Here is a 13,576-nt window from a genome sequence, read left to right on the forward strand (position 1 = left end):
TGTTTAGCAGACATATTTATTTCTGTACACACTTATACACACAGCTCCCAGGGCAGCTCCGTCCTCGCTCCCAGTGCTGGCTCTGCTCTGCGGTGGGGGCACCCCTGAATTTCCTGGGGTGCTGGGGCCAAGCCTGTACCCCCCACACCCCCTCCCAGCCCCGTAGTGTCTACCTGGGGTAAAAGCCCCCTGCAGCCCCCAAGGCAGGGCCATGCACCTTCCCCCTGCCTCAGTTTCTCCCCGGGCAGAGGTGGGGGCTGACTCCCACCAGCACCACGCTCCCACCACAGGGTCCTCACCCCCCAACCCGGATGAATTTGGGGTTCCAGATGCTGCAGCCGCCCTGGTGGAGCCTCCTGGGGGTAGTCCTCCATCACCCTGACCCCTGCACAGGGGGGTGTCAGGCACCGGTTCCATCCCCCAGCCCCTGCAGCCCCCCGAGCGGTGGTGGGGGGCTCTGGGGGGGTTACTTGACGTGCTCGGCAGCGTGGGAGGAGCAGTAATACTTCTTGTGGGCGATGAAGGTGGACAGGCTACTGAACTTGATGTTGCAGAGGCGACAGTACCTGTGGTTGCCGTTGGGCACCGGGCCGGGCACCGCCTTGGCCGGAGGGGTCTGCACCCCCCTGTCCGTGTAGGCCGGGGGCGTGGGGGGCTTGCGGGCAGCTTCCCGCAGTCCCTCGGGGGCTCCGGGCGAGGCGGGGGCCCGGGGGGAGCCGGGGGGCCGGGGGCTGTCCCGGCCCTCCTTGGCGGTGACGCTGTCCCGGCGGAGGCGGGGGCCGGGCGGGCAAGGGGGGGACGCCGCGGGCAGCGGGGGCTCGGGCGTCCTGCCGGCACCGGGGGCCAGCGCGTCCGGGAGCCCCTGCCCGGCCCCCGCCGGCGGCTTGGCCACGAAGAGCCCGTGGGCGTTTCGGAAGTGCTCGAGGAGGTCGCCCTTGATGGCCCCGTTGAGGGGACAGTAGGGACAGGCGGCGAGGGGCCCCTTGGCCCCCGGCGGTGCCAGGGGACCCTTGGGGTGACGCTGCAGCGAGTCCGCGCCGGGGTAGGGGATGCCGGGGCTCCCCGCCGGGGCCGCCCGCACCCGCAGCGATCCTTCGGGGTCCCCCTCGCCGGGGCTGCCGGGGCTGCGCCGGCCCTTGAGGGGGGCGGCCATGGCCCCCTTCATCTTCTGCAGGTGCTCGAGGGTGCGGGGCTGCAGCGGCGTGGCCGGGCACTGGTACTTCTTGTGCGCCAGGTACGCATCCAGGCTGTTGAAGCTGATGCGGCACGCGGTGCACTCGTGGTAGTCAGCCAGGGGCAGCAGCGGGGCCGGTGTCGGTGCCGGTGCTGGTGCCGGCTCGCTCTGCCACCGCGGCTTCTTGCTCAGGTCGATGGGACCCTCGGCGTCGGGGCTGGCGCGGGGCTCGGGGGCGGGCGGCTCTGCGGGCGGGGGCTCCGGTGCCGGCGGGGGCTCGGCGGGGCGGCGAGCGGCGCCGTGGATCTCGTAGAGCTTGCGGCGCTTGCGGGTGCGCAGCGGCTGCGGCACGAAGGGCACTTTGGGGGCGGCGGGGCGGCGCAGGGGGGGGTCGTGCCGGGAGGCGCAGTAGAAGCGCTTGTGCACCACGTAGGTCTCGTGGCGGCTGAAGCGGATGTTGCACGCCTCGCACAGCGTCTTGCTGGGGTCCTCGTCCCCCTCGTCCCCCGCCGAGCTGCCGGGGCTCTGGCTGTCCTCGCTGCACCGCCCTGACCCCCCCTCCGCCTCGGGGGACCCCGCTTTGGTGCCCCCCTCTTCAGCCTTGCCCTCTGGCACGGTGGCCGGCGGTGTGGCATCGCGGCCGGCGTCCCCGTCCCCCGCCGCAGGGCCCTGCCCGTTGCCCGCCGGAGGGGACAGCAGCGTCCCCGGGGCGGGGGGACCCTTGGGCACCCCGGGGGGAGCTTTGAGCTTGCGTGCCCCGGGTGGGCTGTCCTCGGCCAGGTGCCGGCTGGAGCAGTACAGGCGCTTGTGCACGTAGTAGTTGTTGATGTTGTTGAAGGTGATCTCGCACTCGAAGCAGGTGGCCCCCTTGGGCACCGGCGTGCCCGCGTAGATGGTGGGCGGCACCGCGCCCCCGTGGCCCTGCTTCAGCCGGCTGTGCACCAGCTCCGACATCTTGGCCAGGATCTCTGACGCCTGCGGCACCACCGCGGCCTCGTGGCCGAACACGTACTGCGGGAGGAAGACGGTGCCGCCGGCCGTGCCCGTCCCCGGCTCGCTGGGCACGGGGCTGGAGCCCGGCGTGGGGCTGGCGAGCTCCGACTTGACCTTGGCTGAGGGCAGGCTGCGGGGGGACGAGGTCCGGGAGCCGGCGTCGGGGCTGCCGGCCCCCTCCCCGCTCTTCGGGGCCTCCGCCTCGCTGGCCGGGCTGCCGGCCGGCTCCTCCTTGATGCGCACGGGCTCGCCGGACGTGGAAGAAGAGGAAGAGGAGGAGGAGGATGCCGATGAAGGCCCTTCCCCGTTCTGTGGCTGGGCTGGGGGCGAGAGTTTGCCGGCCCTGGGGTCGGGGGGCGAGGCGGGCGGTGCCAGTGCCGGTGCCGGTACCGGGGCGGTGTCGGGGCCGGGCGGCGGGCCAGGCAGCACCACGTGCTGCGGCAGGGCCGGCAGCGCCTCGGGCAGGAACGCGCTCAGGCTGCACTTCCGCAGGGACGCGTTGTTCGGCTGGCTCAGCCCTGCAGGGGGACAGAGGCGACAGTGTCACCGACAGCCCCGGCACAGGGATGCTCGCCCCGCTCCTTGTTCCACACATCCTGGCAGAGGGATGCTTGCCGTGCCCCCTGTTCCCAGCGCCTCTGGCACAGGGATCCTGCTCTGTTTTCCATTCCCAATGTCCTGGCACAGGGACACTGTCCTGTCCCTACTTCCCTTCCCACCACCAGGCCCAGCTGGGGACAAGCCCTCAGTGACAATGCCATCCCGTGTCCCCCATGGCCACAGCCCCAGGACTCACCAGGAGCGAGGGGTTTGGCAGCAGGAAGGGCTGATCCTGGTGAGAACACCTCGCCCTTGGAGCCCGGCTGGCAGATCATGTGGTTGGTGACCAGGTGGCTGTACAGGATGTCCCTCGTGGTGGAGATGAAGCCACAGCTGTGGCAGACACCTGAGGGGACAGAGCACCGGGCTGAGTGGGCAGGGTGGGAAGGACAGTGCCCATCCCTGGGCTGTGCCAGAGGGGACGGGGCTGTCCCCATGGGACACTCACCGTTCAGGGTGTCCGTGTGCACCTTCAGGTGCCGCTCGCAGTTGGCTTTGGTGGTGAAGGCGGACAGGCAGATCAGGCAGACGAACGGCCGCTCTCCTGCCGGACAGATGGACACTCAGTGCTGAGGGGAGGGGGACAGGGACTGTGGGGACACCCACAGGGCCAGATCCCTCTCTGTGGGTCTGAGATGGAGGAAGACCTACCAGTGAGCTGTGCCAAACCAGTGACCCAGCTGGGGAGAACTTCATCCTGCTGGTCACTGTGCTCCAGCCCCACATCCTCCCTGCCCCTCCAGTAGCTCAGCTGGGGTGAACCTCCTCTAACTGGTCATCATGCTGCCACCCCACAGCCTCCCCGTCCCTCCAGAGGAGGGGTGCTGTGCTGTGCCATACCGCTGTGGCTCCGCATGTGGATCTCCAGGGAGCTGGCACTGGGACAGCTCTTCTTGCACTGTGGGAAGGGGCAGACCCTCTCGTTGGGATATGTCTCCTTGGGTTTCTCATCCAGGGCGGGGGAGCCGGCGCCGGCGCTCTGCCGGCTGGCACAGTAGTACATCAGGTGGGCCTGGAGGTTGCGCTCGCTCCGGTACCAGATCCCGCAGTCCTTGCACGGGAACACGTCCTCTGTGGAGAGCAAGGGACAGGGACATCGGGACAGGGACATTGGGACAGGGACATCGCTTGTGTGACAGGCTGGGGAGCCCTGGCAGGGTTGTGGTGCCGTGTGTCCCTCCCCACGTGTCCCTCCCTGCGTGTCCCTCCCTGCGTGTCCCCAGCACTCACTGTTGACCACGGCGGTGGCCAGGATGGCGGCCATGCCGGCCTGCTGTGGCAGCAGCTGGATGTCCGAGTGCAGCGCCGCCGGGTACGGGGACTCGTCGGGCTCCGCTTTCACCCCGTGGTTGGGGACAGCTGGTGGCTCTGCCACCACGAAGGCGCTCAGGGACTCGTCCTCCCGCAGCGCGCGCGTTGTCCGGCACCACAGGGCTTCGTCTGGGATGGGGGGACAGCGGTGAGCGGGGATCGCTGCATCCCGTCCTGCCGCCTGCCTGGCCCGTCCCCTCTGTCCCGCCTTGTCCCCGCGGTCCCGGCAGCGGCCGCGGCTTCCTCCCGGCCGTGGCCTGGAGATGGCGGTGTCTGCCCGTGCTGAGCCCCGTGGAGCCTGCCCGGACCCGCCGCTCCGGCTCCTGCCTGTCTCTGCACGTATCCCTGTGTCCATCCCTGCATCAATGCCTACATCCATCCCTGTATCCACCGCTAGGCTCATCTCTGCATCATCCCTGCACCCATCCCTGTGCCCATTTCCACGTCCATCCTTACACCCATTCCTGTGCCCACCTCTGCATCCATCCCTGCACCCATCCTCGTGTCCATCCCTGCATCCATCCATCCATCTTTACACTCATTTCTGCACTCATCCCTGTGCCAATCCTTGTGCCCATCTTTACAACCATCCCTGTGCCCATCCCTGTGTCCATCCCTATGCCCTTCAATGTGCCCATCCCTGTGTCCATCCTTGCTCCCATCCCTGCACCCATCCCTGCTGGGACCCTCCCCTCCCCAGGGACGCTGGGACAGGGATGCACCTGGGGACAGCCAGTGGTGGGACAGGGGGAGCAGACACTGGGACAGGGGGACACAGAGGGGGACCCCTCCCCTCCCACCCCCACTGCCCCCAGTACCAACCCTTCCTGTAGATGACGGCGTTGGCATCGGGCTCTCCGGGCACGAGGGGCAGGCGGGACAGCCAGCAGCTCTCATCCCCCAGCACCAGCGTCACGGGGGGGCTCTGCGGGGCAGGGACAGGGGATCAGCACTGGGGTCACACCGAGGGGCTGCCAGGGGGGTCACGGCGCTCCCCAAAACCCGCTGGGGTCACACCGAGGGGCTGCCGGAGGGGTCACAGCCCTCCCCGCTCAGCCCATGCCCAGCTCCCTGCATTCTAATGAATATTAATGAGCACAAGGGGGGGGAAATTAATCTCCCTGATCCTCCGATGGCTGCTGCAGTAACGATATGAAATCTAATTATCCATCCCAATATTTCCAACCCCTCCAACTCAGCCTGACAGTCGCAGCCGGTTGGGGCCTTATCACTGCCAGGAGCCGAGTGCTGGCAGTGTGATAAAGCCCCCAACACACGAGTGAGGCACTGGCACAGGGGTGTGACACTGGCACAGGGGTGTGACACACTGGCACATGTGTGTGACACTGGCACATGTGTGTGGCACAGGGGTGTGACACTGGCACATGTATGACACTGGCACATGTGTGTGACACTGGCACAGGGGTGTGACACTGGCACAGGGGTGTGACACTGGCACGTGTGTGTGACACACTGGCACAGGGGTGTGACACACTGGCACAGGGGTGTGCACTTCTCACAGTGTGGGGGAACCCACCCACCCCTGCAGACACCCGAAATGGGGCTGGGGGCTTTGGGACCCCCAGCATAGGGCACAGGGATGGGCACCGCTGGTGCCACGTGGGCGAGGCACCCTCAGGGAGAGGAGGGTCCCTTTGGAATTTCGCTCCAGGCATGGGGAGACCGCTGGGTACCCCTAATAGAGGGAGGTCCCTGCGCTGCCCAGGACCCCCTGGCACCCCAAGGTGCTCCCAGCACCCCAGGGTGCCCACGCTGGCTCCCCGTGATGGCCCCAGCCCCGGCGTGAAGCCCTTCCTTGTTCTCCCTGGAACAAAGAGGTCGCTGTCTCCGCTCCGCACCAGCTGATAACCATCAGAAACCCTATCTGCTCCGCATCCGCCGGGATGGCGCATCGGCACGGCCCCTGCCCTCGCCGCAGCCCGGCCTGGGGGGGCACGGGGCACCGAGGGACCTGGGGGTCAGTCCCAGAGGGGCTTCACGTTCCCTTGGCACCCCGAGCTGTCTGCCTGAGGGTTTCCACGCCTTCCTGAGCAAGGATCTTTTGGGGATCAGCTGGGGGCGGGCAGGCATCTTCCTCCTCCTCCTCCTCCTCATCTTTTCCCTCCTCCTCTTCTTTCTCCTTCCCCACCAGCAGGCGATGGGCACACACGGTGCTCCAGCCACAGAATATCAAAGCCACGCAGTGCTCCCAGCTCCCACTAAAACCCCAGGCTGGGATCATCTCCCACATGGAGATGAAGAGCAGAGCCGGGCAGGATTTGGGGGAGACCCCCTGCACACCCCCCCACCGCCGCCAGCAACAAAGACGGAGGGACCTGAGGGCGACAGCCCCTATCAGGGATGGGGCTGAGATTCCTTCCTCCCTTCCCTGAGCAGAGATAGGGAGGGAGGAGAGTGGCAGAGGAGAGCAGGGCTGGGAATCATCAGCCGGGCTCGATAAGGGAGCTGCTGAAATGGGAGCAAAAATATTTAGACAATAAATGAAGTATCAGAAAAAAGCCGCGCATATCTTCGGGAAATCAATCATCCTGTACCGGGTGTCTGGACACACGGCGCCAACCAGGAGATAGGGAGCCAAACTGGGCAGATAAGGGTTAATCAAGGATTTAATTCAGCAAAGATAAACGGGCCTGAGCTTAAAAAAAAAAAAAAAGAAGAAAAGGAAGAAAAAAAAAACAGCAAAGGAGAGAGGAGGAGGAAGAGGTGGGGATGGAGCCAGGCCTTGAGGATCCTGGGCTGGAGGTGCCTGTGTGCAGCTCAGGGGGGGATGTGGAGGGAAGGATGTGGCTGGGATGGAGGATCCAGAGCCCAAAAAACACCCACAGTCACACTCATGGGCACCCCCCTCCTCTGGGGCTCCCCCCGGTGATGGCACCAAGGGCCACCAACAGCCACCAGCCCCTGGTGTCCCCTCAGTGCTCCTCTCCCTCCCCTTCCCCACGGCTGCTGGTCCTTCCCAGGCATGACCAGAGTCCCCAGGGAGCAACTCTGAGGCAGGAAAGCCAGATCCCATCTCCTGTGTGAGGCGACAGGTGCCACCAAGCCGCCTGTGCAGAGGGGACAGACGGGGTGGCAACATCCTGTCCCCTGCCTGTGGGAATGCTCTCGAGTGGCAGGGAAACCTCCTGGACACCCAAACCAGGAGATTCCCAGGGGGTGAGGAGCTCAAGCAGGGAAAATCCTGCCCAAAGAGGACTTGTTTCCCCCACCACCGTGCCCTCGGGGTGCCCCTTACCGTGTCGCCGTGCCCCGGCGATGCCGGCTCGCTGTGGATGCTGCCCTGGAAGGGGCCCCAGGAGAAGCCCTCGGGGAGGCTCCTGCGGGTCCGCACCCGTCTCTGCCCCTCCTGCACCTCCAGATCCAGCTCATCTGCGGGGAGACAGGCACAGCATCAGCGGGACGCACCCCAAACCCCGGGGGATGCGGGCACCCAGCTGGAGCCAGGAGCTGCTGGTGGGTGTCCCGTGGGGGGATCCATCCCCTTCCCGGGGGTCCCGGCACGGCCCGGGGGGTCCGGGCCCGGCACGGCGGAGCGGAAGGAGCGTTTCCCATCCCCGCACCCAAAGTCGCAGCAGCTTCAGGGCTTAATGGCTTTTGATTATCTGATAAGGCTCTGGTTTAATGGGTTAGATAACATGTTAATACGCTATGAAGGCTGCTCGAAAATGTTTTAACTGTGCCTTTGTCTTTGGGAGCGCAGATAAGATGGCAGGTAACCAATACCCAGATGGATGCGCTGCCTGCCCCTCGCCGGCTGCTGCCCCCCAAAAACGAGCCACTCCCCGGGGACAGCGAGCCAAAGGCAGCCCGTCTGCGGCCAGGAATGCTCCGAGCCCCGCGGGATCAGCCCCCGCCCCGCTCCAGGACAAGGAGTCCCCTAAAGCGCCGAGGGGATGCAGCCGGTCCGGGGGCCATGGGCAGGGAGGAGGCTGCGCTGGCTGAAGGCAAAATTGCCTTTGGAGCCGGGAGCGCGGGGAGGATAAAGCGATCCCATGGCTGCGGAGATTGAAATCTGATGTGTTTATTAGCAGGGCTGACATCTGGATCCTCCCGGCGCTGGGGTGAGCTGAGGTGAGCGACTGGGAGCGCTGGGTGGTGTCACCTGCGATCGCCCAGGTGCCACTGCCACCCACGGGTCCCCTCCGGCCACCCCGGGCCACTGGGGACTGCCCGGAGCACATCCCAGGGCAGCAGCCCGTGCCACCTCGGCAAAACCTGCTGCCCACTGGGAGGTCTGGGAAGGTGTCCTGGGTCCCCGAGGTGTTTGGGGGTCACCAGGCTGGTCCCTGTGCTCGGGCACGTGCCACCCTCCATCCCTGTGCCACAGCCCCCTGCACTGCTGGTGACGGGCTCTGCCACAGCTCCCCTGCTCTGCCTTCCCATTCCCACAGCCTGGGAATGCTCCCAAAGCCACCCTGGCCGTGGAGATCCTGGCTCTGTTTCTAGCTGGGATTTCATCCCTGCAAAGGGGTTTTGGGAGGGAGCGTGGCACGGGCTGTGCCTGCCCTGCATCCCTGGCATCCTCCCACCCTACATCCCCCACATTCCTGGCATCCTCCTGCCCTGCATCCCCCTGCCCATTTCCTCATCAGCTCCACCTCAGCCCAGGGAGAAGGAGGAGGAGGGATGAGGCCTTGGAGGAGCTGCTGGGATTTATTCCCTGGCACACACTGACCCTAAAGAAGAGCAGCAGCAGCTCCTTGTCCAGCTGGGCCTTCCCGTGAAGGACCTGAGGGCAGGCGGGGAGCAGAGTGACCACCAGAGCGGCCTCGGGGCTGAGCGGGGCAGTCAGACCCTCCCATTCTCCCACATTTCCAGTGCCCTCCCATCAGATTCCCAAAGTGGTGCCGGGGTGCTGGACCCCCTCCAGCCTCAGCATCCCTGAGCTGCCCACCCTCCCCTCCACCCCTAAACCCCCAGGAGAGCCCCAGCAGCGCTGGCTCCACTCTGGCTTTGCCACCCCAAATATCCCAGCTGCTTTTGGGGACCGGAGCCCAACGGCCTCGTCCCCCTCCGGGTGCCCCCCCTCGGTGCCCCCCCTTGCCCGTCTCACTGGTAATCAGCGGCGTTTGGGTCAGGAGACCATGTCTCCGAGATAAGAGCGTTCGCCTGACACTTCCCATGTCAGAGCACTTCATCTTGTGTGTATCAATCCCCAGCAGAGAAAACACGCAGGCGCTGATAAAGAGAAAACCGTTCCAGACAGGGGACAAAAATAGTGCTGCCGGAGCCGGGCCCGTTCCCGCCAGCGCCCCGTGGCTGTGGCCTCCACCCACCCAAAAACGGGGTGCTGGAACCCCACCAAGGGGGCTGAGCCCCGACTCAGCGGTGCTGAAAGCTCCTCCAGCGGGATGGGGGTCCCTGTGCCAGCCAGGGATGCTGCCGCAGCCCTGGCACTGCACCCACGTTAACACAGTGAGGGAAAAAAGGAGGGAAAAGATGATTTTTCCAGCTAAACACATGGCACAGCTGAGTGGGAACAGGGAAAATGATGGGGAGGGCTGGGAGATGCTGCGTGTTCCATGCTGAGGACAAAGCCCAAGGCCGACAAGCCGTGTCCCCACGTGGGGACCGCCAGGCTGCAGGGAGCGATCCCACCGTGGGATCCAGGCACATCCCGCTGCCTGCAGGCTTGGGAAGAGCTGCTGCCAGCCCCTGGGGTGTCCTGGAGCAAAGTCCATGGGCTACAGTTCCCTGTGGGATCCCCTGGCAGGTGAACACCCCCCAGGTATCTCACCTGGCCATCGGTCCCTCGTTATCACGGGAGCAGAGCTTATCTCCCAGCTCATTAACCAAGCTGGGCAGGGACTGGCCTGTTTGCTTTGGGGCACAGAGAAAAGCAGCAGGAAGGAAGGAAGGGGGAAAAGCCCCTGGAGCGCCAGGTGCACCTGCCTGGCGTGACACAGACCCCAGGACCACGGGGCTGCTCCTGGTCTATCTCCCCATTGAGAGATTCCAAAGGAACCGGCTGAGCTGTGCCAGGAACAAAGATTAATCCTGTCACCACCCCATGGCCACCGGGCCATCAATGCATTCCCGCCCATCCCGAGGGTCCAGGGTGGGCACAGCGGAGGGAGGAAGCCTGTGGGGATGCCCAGTTCCAGGGAGGCATCACGGAGCCATGGGGCTGCGTCTTCCTCCGGCACGAGGTGTGACGGAGATGAACGGCCCAAGCCCACGGACACGGTGACCACAGCATTCCCACAGCCAGGGAAATGAACGGCACTGCCGCATCCAGGCGCCTCCATTGGCTTTCCTTGTGGGAGGCGAGCAGGAGGGAAGGGCAGGGGGCCCCCAGACCGTGCCAGCCCATCCCATTCCAAGCTGTTCCCGCATCCCTTTGCCTCAGCTGCATGCAGAGGATTTGAACCACATCCAAACCAACGGCTCTGCCCCTCAGTGGGCATCCGGGCACAGAGGTCCCTGCAGTGTTTGCAGCTGCCTGGATACTATCAGGATAAATACTGCAATTGGCGTGTCACGGGATCACATCCCGGGATCAACCGCCTTGTTCCGATTAAATTCAGTGCCCTGTGCCAGCCTGGGGGGCCACACGCCAGATCCGGCACCGGCCCTGGTGATGGAGAGACTGGGAGATGGGGAGGGATGGATGGATGGATGGATGGATGGATGGATGGATGGATGGACCTCCAAGCCCAGATCCCTGCCAAGGGACTGAACAGTTCATTTGGATGCAGTTGAGGCAAAGAGATGCGGGAGCAGCTTGGAATGGGATGGGCTGGGATGGGTGGGTTTGTCTGGGGCCCCTCTGCCCTTCCCTCCTGCAAGGAAAGCAAATGTGGGTGCCTGGATGTGGCTGCATCTCCGGAACATCCAGGAGCAAACGTGGGCGGCTGCAGGAGCTGGCCTGGCAGTGGGATGGATGGATCCGTCAGTGGGTACCCAACCTCCCATGGCTCTGCCACTCCTGTCCGGGGAAATCCGAGCTGGAGAAGCCCCAGTTCCCCCTGGTTCCCCCCAGTTCCCCCCGGCAGCCCCGTCCCGGCCTCAGCTGCTGTTTTTAGACGCGGCGAGAGCGCAGCGGAAGGAATAAATCCTGACAACTCAACTACTGCAATGATGTGATGGCACCGCTCCGATAAGATGGAGGGAGCCGATTGGGAAGAGTCTTAAGCTGTGAACACGCAGCATCTCCACTCTTCACCTCGCTCACAAAGGGAAATCTCTCCAAAGGGGCTAAGGAGATTATCCCGGCTTTGCCGTCCCGGGTGCTCGAGTAATCAGGGCAGCCTTGGGGACGACAAAGGAGCGAGGAGGGTTTAAATCGAGCCTTGCTGGGCTGCGCCTGCTTGGGCTTAGCCTGGGCTTGCTCTGTGGATGGAGAGGGGATGGCTGTGGCAGAGCTGGGCTCTGCCCCTGGTTTGGGGTGCTGGGGACGCCCTGGCGGGGCGGGACCCGAGGGGGGATTTCTGCCTTTATCTCTCCTGCCCATCGCTTGCCACTTATTGATTGTTTGCTGCCCGAGTCCAAAAGCGACTCCTTATCAGGCTGAACCCTGCCCCTGGATAATGGAGCAGCCGGGCCCTGCCCCGCGCCCGGAGCGGGCACCACCCGGCCCCGGGGGGGCTGGACAGGGGGGCTGGACTGCACCCCAAAAGGGCACGCTCCCCGCTCGCCAGCTGTGGGGCACAGCTGGCAGGCGCTGGCAGCGGGGCGGCACCAGCTGTGCCACGTGTCGCCCAGGATCACCCCACGGAAGCTGGGGTGCCCTGCCCCAGCAGGATGGGCTGATAAGCATTCCCGGGACATTTGTGTTTGGGGTGTTGCTGTGCCTTGCTGGGATGGCGCTGGGAGGGGGTTCCCATCTCCAGAGGGTCCCTATCCCAAGGGGTCCCCATCCCCAGGGGTGTCATCCCTCATGACCAGGGGTTCCCACCCCAGGAAATAACTGGCACCTGTGCCTGCAGGGATGTGGATTTAGCACTGGGAATAAGATCAGAAAAGGCTCAGGGAGGATGGGAAGGAGGAAAACTTCCAGGTTTCCCTGGGGCTGCCAGGGCCTCTCTGCCAGGGACGCCCTGTCCCTGCTCTGTCCCTGCTCTGTCCCCACTCAGCGACCCCATCCCAAGGGGTTCCCATGCCCCATCCCAAGGCAGCCCCTGTTCTCAAGGGTCCTCCTGACAAGGGAGAACCAGGAAACACACGGGACCTGTGACCACAGGGCTGGGGACAGGAATAAACACTGGGAAAAACACCAGAAAGCACTCAGGAAGGATGGGAAGGAGGAAAACTTCCTGGCTTCCCCAGGGCTGCCAGGGTGGCAGGACCCCTGTGCCAGGGACACCCTGTCCCTGCTCTGTCCCCTCTCCCAGGGCTGCTGGGACCCCCCAGCTCTGCCCAGGCAGCGGGAAGAGGGCACTGGTGGGGGCAGGAAGCCGGAGAGGGGGAGGAAGGGGAACGCAGGGGCCCCGGAGCCGATGCAGAGGGAAGATATCCCATCCGGAAAAGGGGAGGGGACCACAGGGGGGTCTGTGCCACAGCCCCAGGTGCCTGCAGGGGGATGGGAGAACCCCCAGGAAGGGGGTACCCAGATGGAGAAGGAGGGTCCAAGCCCCAAACCCCCATTGGTCCTCAGATCCAGCCAGGGCAGAGCAGCAAGAGGAGTGATTGACAGCTGTCAATCAGCACCAGGCTGGCAGCATCACCCTCAGGGCTCTCACCACATGAGTGTGAGACATTGCTCTGCTTCCCAAGGGAAAATGGAAGGGAGATGGGAACAGAGATGCCTGAGCATCCCTCCACCCTGTTAGTGTTCCCAAAAGGATCCTGAGCATCCCTCCACACTGCCAGTGTTCCAAACACCCTGAGCATCCCTTCATCCCAGCTTTGTCCCCAAACTGCTCTGATCGCCCTTCCACTCAGCAGCGTCCCCAAACCAGTCAGAGCATCCCTTCACTGTATCAGTGTCCCCAAACTGTCCCCTCCACCCTGCAGTGACCCCAGTGACAGGTGCTCTTCCATGTCCCAAATCCGGGACAGGTGCCTCCAGCACTGCTGGGATCGTCCCCATCCCGCTGCCTTTGGCAGGAGGATTTGCTGGACACAAGCTGGGCAGGGGGAGGATGTCAGGGTGCTGAGCAGCCCCTGATTTGGGATGGTTGGGGTGCCAATTCCCTGAATCCCCACTGCGCCCATCCCCCAGCATTCTCCCACGAGCACCGCTCTCTGCTGCTCCTCTCCCAGCGATAAAACGGAATAGCTGGAATAATTTTTCCCACCCACACATACCAGGGCGGAGGGGGAGGGATGGGGCAGACGTGGTGGGGGCCATGTCCCCCACCCCCCCCCGGACGAGCCGTCCCCCCCATTGTGCCCTGCTCGCCCCGATAATAAACCTTGAGGTTTCCAGACAAACTCCGGGCAGCCAGAGATTATTGAAGCTGGAGATAAACACAACTGAAGGGGAGCGAGAGCACAGGGGAAGGGGGAGCTGGGGGGGGAGGAAAAAAGGAGTTG

At 64.7% G+C, this 13,576-nt stretch overlaps 1 protein-coding gene across 1 annotated transcript in view; it reads right to left on the reverse strand.

Annotated features, from left to right (window-relative positions):
• The window catches only part of ZFPM1 (zinc finger protein, FOG family member 1), a 33,823-nt gene continuing 20,247 nt past the window's right edge, over positions 1-13,576 (reverse strand). Inside the window, exons 4-10 of the mRNA XM_069027118.1 lie at positions 7,335-7,468; positions 4,901-5,003; positions 3,998-4,207; positions 3,608-3,838; positions 3,216-3,311; positions 2,964-3,113; positions 1-2,685 (exon numbers count right to left, since the gene is read on the reverse strand). Of these exons, the coding sequence (XP_068883219.1) occupies positions 467-2,685; positions 2,964-3,113; positions 3,216-3,311; positions 3,608-3,838; positions 3,998-4,207; positions 4,901-5,003; positions 7,335-7,468 (3,143 nt within the window). The 3' untranslated portion in view covers positions 1-466. The remainder of the gene's footprint in view (positions 2,686-2,963; positions 3,114-3,215; positions 3,312-3,607; positions 3,839-3,997; positions 4,208-4,900; positions 5,004-7,334; positions 7,469-13,576) is intronic.

Source organism: Aphelocoma coerulescens, chromosome 11 (genome assembly GCF_041296385.1).
Source record: "Aphelocoma coerulescens isolate FSJ_1873_10779 chromosome 11, UR_Acoe_1.0, whole genome shotgun sequence".
Lineage (NCBI taxonomy): Eukaryota > Metazoa > Chordata > Aves > Passeriformes > Corvidae > Aphelocoma > Aphelocoma coerulescens.